The following is a 9,700-nucleotide window of genomic DNA, read 5'->3' on the forward strand; positions in this document are numbered from 1 at the left end:
ACCAGCGTTTAGAATCGCTAGATTAATTTAAAAACGTGTGATTCTGCAGTTTTAAATCAGTATCTTCAGCAATAATAAACCTGTGTCCTGTCCTCGGTGTACGTGGACGCTTCAGAGGCACGGCGCTTCAAGTACAGTCGTAAATATTACAGATGAGATAGTAAAAGAGTTTTTTTTAAAGGGACATTAAAAGCTAGAAGCCGTATTATTGTTTGTTTGTGAAAATGACTTGTACAACTAGTTTCCCCGAGTAAATAAATCGTTTTCATTCGCGTCCATTTAATACCAAACAATGTGATGTTGTTGTAATGTCGGAGCTCAGGAGGAGCCCGTGAACGCACCAAAAGTTCAGTCTTCGGAGTTGTGCCAGTCATGGAGGAAAAGCAGAGCTGTCCGGGCTCCAGCTTCACCCCAGGTACAGCCCAAAGCGGGTTTATTCTGGTCCTGAGTGTGCTAAGAGGATAAGTAATTGAACTTGACGACGTTTTGACGAGTCACCCCGGTACCGTTAGCTAGTTACACCTGTTAGCTAGTTACCCGTTAGCTGGTTACCCAGCGGCTACAGCGTCCGGAACAAGCAGCTGTTTAGCGGCTAACAGCGGTCTGTGCTGGAGGTTCACAGGTTTAAGTGACTTTTACTTTATCTGAGGTAAAAGCTGACATATAAGAGACATGTAGGTTAAAGTTAAGCAGCCTCAGTGTGTTTAAATCAGGTCAGAGAGAAGTTAGACCCAGTTTTATGTGACTGTCACAGTAAGTCATAAACGAAACTAAATCAAACGGAACCTGAACAGGAACATTAAAAACAAGGCCTCGTTCAGGTCACTGGGTCTGGTGGTAAATGTAGGTGATCCACCGAACTTTTGTTTCTCTTAAATAGAGTGACAGCGACCTCTGACACCTCTGAGCTTTGTGCTGATGACTAGTGTGTCCCAGGATGTGTCACATGGATGTGGTTTCTTTTATGATGTGTCTGAACCAACTTCAGATTAATCATTAATCTTTGTCCGTTTATCTCTTCAGACCCAGGGGGGGCAGAAACAGCACAACAAGCCCCATGTGACCCAAACCCAGAGCTGGTTGTCAGCAGACAGCTGAGTGAGCAGAGCCGGTTTGCGTTTGCCGCCCTGTGTGGCGTCTCCTTGGGTCAGTTGTTTACTGGATCTGAAAACAGGTAGCACAATCATGGAGGTTCTGTGTGTCTGTACTTCAGAGACGTGTGGACCTGCTGAAGACCTCTTGCCTCTTCTGTCTGTCAGTGTGTTCAGGGAGCAGTACCTGCAGGCTCTGGTCCGCTGGCTGGACCTGGATGAGTCCGTGATGCCGGTCATGGGTGCTTTCCTGTCGGGCTTGGGCTTCGAGGGCTCGGACACCTTCCTGTCCATCCTGCAGGCGGATCCCCTGCTGGCTGTAGGGGCCACCCCCATCATACAGGTACTGCCTTAAGATCAGAGCAGTGCAAGGACATAAAAGGTAGAAATGCTCTGAACAAAGGCAAAAAATATATTAAAAACTGAAACAATACAGGTACTTTAAGGTGATACAGTTTTGAATCATTTGTCATTTAAATGATCTACATAGAATATATATGAATCATATGCAGGTCTATAGATGCATGATGTTGTAATCACTACAAAATACAACAACAAAGCTTGTTTATTTGTCTTTAACAACATTAAAGAAATGATATTCTTTCCACAATCACGCTGACTCTAACCTTTGTGTTACAGGATCTGGTGTCCTTTTCTGTCAAAGACGGTGAGACTCTTTTAAGAACGAACAACTTCAAAAGTTGATATGAATTCATAAAAGCTTTTTATTTTTAAACTCCAATGACGTGTCGCGTTGGCAGGCCAGTATGATGCCAGAGCGAGGGTTCTCATCCGTCATGTCAGCTGTCTGCTGCGAGTCTCTCCCGAGCAGCTGGAGGACTTTGAGGAGTCGCTGGGAGAGAGTCTGAGGGAAGGAGGAGAGGAGAGCGAGTACGTCACGGCTGGATGAGTTTACATGTCATTGTCATGTTGCTGTACACAAACAGTAGTACAGGCAGGATGAGAGGGAGCTTCTTCAGGATCCAGTAACTCAAAGCAATTAGATAAAGAAGTGATTGCATATCTGGATCAGCAGTTCAGCATTCTGACAGCTGGTGGCATGAAGCTGTTGATCATTCTGGAGGTTCTTCCTTTAACACTCCGGAAACGTTTGCCTGATGGCAGCAGTTTAAACAGTTCATAGAGAGGCTGTGAGGAGTCCCTGACAATGTTCAGGGTTCTGCTCCTGCAGCGGCTCTGGAGAAGTTCTTGGACAGAGGGGAGGGAAACTCTGATGCCCCTCTCAGCTCCTCTAACTGCCCTTTGCAGGGCTTTTCTGTCTGACACACTGCAGCTGGAGGACCATGTGGAGATGCAGGATGTCAGAACGCTCTCCATCACACCTCTGTAGAAAGTCCTGAGGATGCTGGCAGGGAGAGAGGCTTGTTTCAGCTTCCTCAGGAAATGTAGCCTCTGCTGGGACCATTTGATGATCTTATTCCAGCTCAGGTCCTGCCAGATCTGGACTCTATTGTGTGTATATATAGTCATTATGGCATTAAGGTTGCTGTGGCATAACCAGGCAGCTCATTGTTTTCAAAGTGTCGCCTTAAATGATCTTGAAGATTCATCTGACACACTTATTTCTAGTCATACGGATGATTCGTGTCCCTCTGCTTCCTAGAGAGGAGTCCTCGAGGCGGCTGAGGAGAGAACGAGGGCGGAAGTTACGGCGTTACCTCCTCATTGGACTGGCTACTGTGGGTGGAGGAACCATGATTGGTGAGTATTCCTGCTTCGGTTCAGGGCGTTTGAAACATCTGTTGTCTTTTGTGGAATCATGGGCTTCAGTTGAAGACCTGATCAAGCGATAATGAAATCATCACAGAACTTTATCAGAAGAGTTCATGCAGACATAATGCATCATCACACACCTTCAACACTTAGAGTTTCCTTAAGCTCTGTCACATTGGCACGGAGTAGCTTTAGTATTCTGTACTGACTGTCATCTTGTTGCCTCTGCCAGGTGTGACAGGTGGGCTGGCTGCTCCGTTGCTGGCAGCTGGAGCCGGTGCTGTGCTGGGGGCTGGAGGTGCTGCTGCTCTGGGCTCAGCTACTGGCATCGCTATCATGGCCTCTCTGTTTGGAGCAGCAGGGGCTGGACTGACCGGTAAGAACACTGGATGGTTGTAAAGGTGTTATCTGCAAATTCTTTTTCTAAACTTGATAAACATGGTTTTGATAGATTCTGAAAAGCTAGACGTTTGCTTCTCTTTGCCATTATTTCATTTTTGGTTTCTCCAGGCTATAAGATGAACAAGTGCATTGGGGCGATAGAGGAATTTGAATTCCTGCCACTGAGTTCTGGGAAGCATCTTCACCTGACCATCGCAGTGACTGGCTGGCTCTGTAGTGGCAAATACAGTAAGTACGGCTTCTGCTGTCTCACTACAGCCACTGCCAGTTTCCAATAATTAGAAATGGGCAATTTAGAAAATAACTTTTATCACAATATACTTGGCACTATCAACAGAGCTTGTGGTATAGTCCATGGACTACAGACCCTATACATCTTCCTTTCTTTCTAATTCAATGTTCTCATGAAGACACGCTCCTTATTGATTGCCAGCATGTCCTGACACAATAGCACAATAATAAAGGGCACAGTATCCAGTATTTTGCCTCTGCTGTACCTTCTGCATCAGTGAACATATATGAAGTTGCTTTAGAGTTTCATGTGTATTTATTTTAAGCACATTTACTTGCAGTACATTGTTCATAAATAATTAAAATACAGTCCTGACTTGATAATCTGACCCTTAACAATCCTAAACCTTGCTATCCGACAGGTTTTTAGGAAAAACCAACAGAACCCATAAAAACAGCCTTAACATAGCGACAGCCTTGGATTCTGACTCCAACATGACATTTAATGTCACCAATCAGGATGACGGCGTATTATCTGACTGAACAATCCCACAGATTGGCTACGTTCACACTGCAGGACTTGATGCTCAATGAGGATTTCTTTGTGACTTCCTTCACGTTTCCAGTTCAATGCGACTTGTATGTGATCTGCTGTGTGAACTTCATACGAGCCAAAAGTGTCCCGCATGCGCAGAAGAGGACACGACGACGTCACACGCAGCGAGCGTGCTCAGTGTTTATGGAAGTAAACATGGATGGTAACGGTGGAGCGTATCTGCCACTCCCCCGCCGCCACCGATGGAGGAAACAGAAGTGTGAGCGCTAACTAAACTAGCATCAGCAGCCAAGTACTGCCTGTGTGTTCTGGACACTTCCACCCCGTAGGAGCGCTGCCCCGGGGTGGAAGTGTCCCCCAACCGGGACGAATATTCTGATATTCATCATTAATTGGGCCTAAATATCCAGAGAGCAGAAAATGTTATTGGGACCAGCCCTACTAGTTATTATAACAACTATGAACAATAATTAACAACTAATGAGCCTTCCAGCATCAAGCCCTCCTTGTATCTGGACCTCCGTCTCGACAATCCGACAGCCTTGCTATCCGACATAGAAGAAGGTTTTACATTTAGTGTCGGATTATTGAGTCACGACTGTATTTAAATATGCATTTACAACACTGCTTTTCTAAAGTGAGGTCATTGGCATCAGAGTGTGATCATCGGCCAAGAGTAGCCGACATCAAAGAAGAGCAGTACGTTTAAATCCAAACGGCATATCATGGAGAGCAGCTGCTGACGACTACAGAGCTGACGTATGCTTCATGTCACTATAACAGGAGTGGATAACTATCTGCCACCACATGATCTCTGTGTCTCTCATACTTTTGTCAGAGCTCTGGACATTAAACCTGAAAGTGTACTCCTAAAGTGCTTTCATGTGTTAATCTGTAGACGTGCCAGACCACGTAGCTCTACAGACGCAGTGGACTCAACAAAGTGTGTGTTGAAACCATGTTAAACACTTTGACCTTTGAACAGTGAATAGTCTATTTTACAGAGCACTGAATAAATCCAGTCGGGTCAGTACCACGGCCTTCATATACTTATGCACACAATCCACCACCAACATAGCGAGTCCAACACATTTACTGTGATCTGCTTGTATTTCGTTGTCTCCATGTTTTTGTCCAGTTCAGTGAGAGGTTTAGGGTCTTATCTAGGTCAGCTACATAGTGCTTTAAATAGTAATGAATGAAAAGCTGTGCAGAGTTCTTCACATGATGTTCTGAAACTATACCAACAGAGTGTCCACCTAAAGTTATGCAGACAAACCGCTTTGATTTTGCTTTTTACATAAAACCACGTAGCTCTCGTTCACCACTAAAACATACACCCAGCTACAGGCTTAGTGCCCTCTACATTTCCAGTAGCTGAAAAAACACGTACAAGAGCTGCTTAGTTGTTTCCTCATATGAAAACACGACTGCTGTGTTCCAGGTTCGTTCCAGGCCCCCTGGTGCAGTTTGGGCGAGTGCGGTGAACAGTACTGCCTGGTGTGGGAGTCACGTTTTCTCAGGGATCTGGGATCAGCGATGGCCTCTCTGTTGGACGGCTTGGTCAGCATGGTGGCCCAGGAAGCCCTCAAATACACAGTGCTGTCAGGTGAGGAATCCCTTCTTTCCTCACTAGATGTGTAGTGAGTGGAGTGGGATGTGAGTCAATGCTGTGGTTTGGAGCTGCCCAGCACTCGCTCTGATCATTGCCTGTGAAGTCTGTTGAACACGTTGCTTGATGCTGCGTTCATGTACTTTCCACTGTTCAGGTATTGTGACGGCTCTGACGTGGCCTGCGTCTCTGCTGGCAGCGGCCAGCGTCATCGACCACCCCTGGTGTGTTTGTCTGAACCGCTCAGCTGAAGTGGGGAAACACCTGGCGCAGGTTCTGAGAAGCAGGCAGCAGGTATCATACCACCTCTAACTCCTGTACTTTACTATAGTGTGGTACAATCTGCTCTCTGTCTAGAAAGCAGCTTGACTGTATATCTTATGTACACATTTACTGTTTATTGTTATTTCATGTTTTTGTAGCATGTTTCTTAACTTGACAGGTGCAGCAGTGATAGATAGGAAGAGGGTATATGACATGCAACATGGGCCTGACCTGTGGTGCTTGTGTACACATCAGTAACTGCTTTAGATTCGTTTTAACCAAGATGTTTCTGTTCTTTACTCCCTTGATTTTTCTGCTTGAATATCACAACGCAACTTTAAATGAAAATTGCATTGGTTGACCTTAAATATTGCTTTATTATTTGATCAAATAACTTAAGAAAGTGGAAGCTACTGTTCTCTTTCTTTCCGTTTGTGAAGGGGAAGCGGCCCGTCAGCCTCATAGGCTTCAGTCTCGGAGCCCGAGTGATCTACTACTGTCTCCAGGAGCTGGCCAGTGACCAAGGTGTGAGATGTTACTGGGATGAGATTCTGATTTTAAAAAACTGAACAGAACACAGTCATCCTTGTCTTTTCTGCTGAGTTATTAGTGAAACTGCTGTGTTGATGGATAATATCTTTACATCCCTATTTTGTTCTGGTAAACTACATTATTCCGTGCTGTTTTTGGATCCTCAGGCAGTGAAGGAGTCGTGGAGGATGTGATCCTCCTGGGGGCCCCAGTGGATGGATCTGAGAAGGCCTGGCAGAGAATGACAAGGGTTGTGGCTGGGAAAATAGTCAACGGATACTGCAGGTAAAGCAGAACAGATGCTTTAAGGCTGTGATGAACCCACTGTTTAGGGAGGGAGGTCCATTATTTGACTGCAGTACATTTTGCAACTAATGCCTTGAAAGCAAGCTTAATGATCAAAGTGAATATGTGACTCTGCGTTATCTACCTATCAGAGGGGACTGGCTCCTCGGGTTCTTGTACCGAAGCTCAGCTGCACAACTGTCTGTTGCTGGGCTACAACCAATCAACATCCAGGATCGGCGCATAATCAATGTGGATCTTTCCTCCGTGGTGAGTCATAGCTTAGGATCAAGTTAGTACATTCAGCTGAAAGTAAATGGACTGAGGGTTGTTTAACCTTCTGATGTTCTCACCTTCAGTTTGGGTTCAGCATTACTTTTGTTCATTGTGTCTATAAGCGGGGACAGAAGTGGCTCATTCCTACGTGACACTAGTGACAAAAGAGATGCAGCAATACTGAAAAAGACTTGTTTGTAGCTGCTCTGCAATATTCATGTCTGGCAGTTCTAAAGGGTTGCACAGTTTACACAGATATATGACCCTGAAAGGCTCATTGTAAGGTTAGTAGGGAAACGTGGCTCCTTAAATCTCAGCTGATACACCGCTGTGGTCACCAGCTAGTCGCTGTAGAGACGATCTCACTGGACACAGCTGCTCACTGCTTCTGGAAACAAGGCGTATGGTAGCAGTGAGAGCGAACCGGAGCTCAAACATAAACCTGACAGACTCACATCACACTTAAAGAAGAGTCTGGTAGGAGTCCTTTGTTAGATTCTGACTCAGGGACATCATGCACATCACACACACAGTCATCGTACCCATTGTTCATATAAAGCGGTTGATTATTGAAAGAAATGTTTATTTTAGTCTAATACAAAAAACTGTTGACAAACAAGAGAAGACAATATTACACTGAGATATAGTTTCTGTTGTGTTGTTGTATGAAATACTGTTTTGCATTTGTGCTTCAAAAGAGTTAAAAGCTAATAAAAATAAGGCCCCTGCTGGTCTGTTTTAGTTCACAGCAATGCCTTTCTACCACCCGTTTTACTGAATGAACCGGATAAAGCATCAGAGCGTTCACATTTTTGCACAATAAAACATTTAGAAAAGAACAGTAAGAACATACTTGAAATGCACCAGGGGCCTGTTCCCACAAAGCTGCCGGGAAAAGTAGAACTTTTAGTTCAACACCTGACTTGAATCAACCAAAAACATCGGTTGCAGCTAAAGTGGTTCCATGAAGGTTAGCTGAAGTTCAAGCAATCGAGTTGTTGAGATCATCTGCTAGCAGTTCTTTAGCAGCTCTAGAGGTGGAGCATGGATCAGATGGACGTAACAAACAGCGGTAGGACACTAACATTAGAAACATGTGACGGAGTCAAACATCTAGAAAAGGTCGTGTGGCTGCTGTAAACCAAACCACAGAGAAAGGCTGTAAGAAGCTGCTGATTGGCTGAATGGCAGCTACGCTAAAATGTTATAAAATATTATGATGCAACCTGAATAAATCCAGTCCAGGAAGTCAAGAGTAAAGAGATAGGAGCTCCCCTGGTGTATGAGCTGTGAATTATTGTTGGCTCTTGTTTCTGCAAAGCATTTCTGTTTCTCGGTGTCTTCATCGTCGGGGGCTGCACGCTGTTGATTCATCACTGATTCACTTTAATAAAAACACAGCATGCACGCTGTTCCTGCCAAGTCTCAATCTACAGGAAATGTCAGCTGCACACACGTATATAGATGTATGATAGACATAAATATGTCTGTTCACATGTATGTAAAGGTGAAGCTCATTTACTGACCTTCAACTATGATAAATCTGCCTTTTGGAACCAAAATAACTGGACAATAAGTCAGAATAACTGAAATGAGTCTGACTTATTTGGTAAACTGGCTTCATGGAACCTGCCTCAGGTCATACAGAACAATCTGTTGTAGGGAAAAATAAATAAATAAATGAAAGAAAACATTTGTACATAGCAGTAAACTCTTCTTAAGAAAAGGACATTGTGTATACTGTGCTTGACAAAGAAATATGAAGCGTTTTTAAACCCTGGGTGACAGAACTGTAATCCTGCTTCCCAGGTGAAGGGTCACCTGGACTACATGCGTCAGATGGAAACCATCCTGGTCGCAGTAGGAGTTCCCACCAAAGAAGTCCCAGGAGCCTCCTTTGCTCTTCCTCAGTCCGTAGCGGTTACAGATGGGACAGCGGACATCGTCGACCAAACAGCTAACGAGCAACACGTGACCAACACACAGAACCCGGCTGAGGAGACGGAGACTGGTACTCAGGAGAGCCGGGATGTGACAGAGGAGCTGGAGGAGACGGGTGATGGGTGGGATATCCCTGATATTTCAGACCTGCTGGGCTCATCACATGATGCAGAATCAAACGGTCACATCGCAGTCCCAAACAGTTCATCACCTACCTCTGAGGACAATAACGCAGCAGCATCTGATTTTAACTGTGACAGCACAGAGGAGGCTAATGTGGATGACGAACACGTATCGTGGAGCTGGGACGACACACACTGGACCACAGAGCACTCACACAAGTAAAGGCGGCCAAACTTGTAAAGAGCATGTTACAGGACCAGCTGCTTCCTTGTAAACTCTCATCTTCTCAAGTTTTTTTTTTTTTTGTTGCAGCATCAGAGCTTTGTTGGAGAAAATACTCCTTCCATCCTCAGCACGCCGACATGCCAGAGACTGCACGAGACTCAATGCACACGTATGGCAGCGCCTAGCAACAGGCCCCAGAGCTAGCCGCTTGGTTTAGTTGCTAAAAGGAGATTTTAGATTTATTAATTCAGTAACTGGAGAATTTTGTGACCCACTTTGTTTTTACTGTGAATGTGGTCAGATTCTATTTTCTTAACTTGCTATGAAGTTAAATAGCTGCAAATGATCCAAGTGAATGATGCAAACTAGGCGACAACTCTGTTCCTTTTGTCCGTGTTTTCTTCCGTTGGCTTGGTTGCTATGGATATT

General features: G+C 44.8%; 1 protein-coding gene across 1 annotated transcript; it reads left to right on the forward strand.

Moving 5' to 3' along the window:
- The first annotated feature begins 372 nt into the window (after positions 1–372).
- On the forward strand, positions 373–9,652 carry tmco4 (transmembrane and coiled-coil domains 4). Its single transcript, XM_008291415.1, has 14 exons — positions 373–415; positions 1,024–1,174; positions 1,260–1,434; positions 1,731–1,758; positions 1,853–1,982; positions 2,716–2,813; positions 3,058–3,201; positions 3,336–3,455; positions 5,459–5,623; positions 5,784–5,920; positions 6,331–6,415; positions 6,589–6,706; positions 6,859–6,976; positions 8,792–9,652. The coding sequence occupies exons 1-14, from the start codon at positions 373–375 to the stop codon at positions 9,266–9,268; spliced, it is 1,989 nt and encodes a 662-aa protein (XP_008289637.1). The 3' UTR covers positions 9,269–9,652.
- Positions 9,653–9,700: the final 48 nt, after the last annotated feature.

Source organism: Stegastes partitus, unplaced genomic scaffold (assembly GCF_000690725.1).
Source record: "Stegastes partitus isolate 25-593 unplaced genomic scaffold, Stegastes_partitus-1.0.2 Scaffold742, whole genome shotgun sequence".
Taxonomy (NCBI): Eukaryota; Metazoa; Chordata; class Actinopteri; family Pomacentridae; genus Stegastes; species Stegastes partitus.

Bases quoted from the DNA above. Each gene is read 5' to 3' on its own strand.
- tmco4 (XM_008291415.1), top strand. From the start codon at position 373: ATGGAGGAAAAGCAGAGCTGTCCGGGCTCCAGCTTCACCCCAG. The intron at 1,435-1,730 runs GTACTGCCTTAA...TTTGTGTTACAG, and splicing joins GGGCCACCCCCATCATACAG to GATCTGGTGTCCTTTTCTGT. The intron at 6,707-6,858 runs GTAAAGCAGAAC...TCTACCTATCAG, and splicing joins ATAGTCAACGGATACTGCAG to AGGGGACTGGCTCCTCGGGT.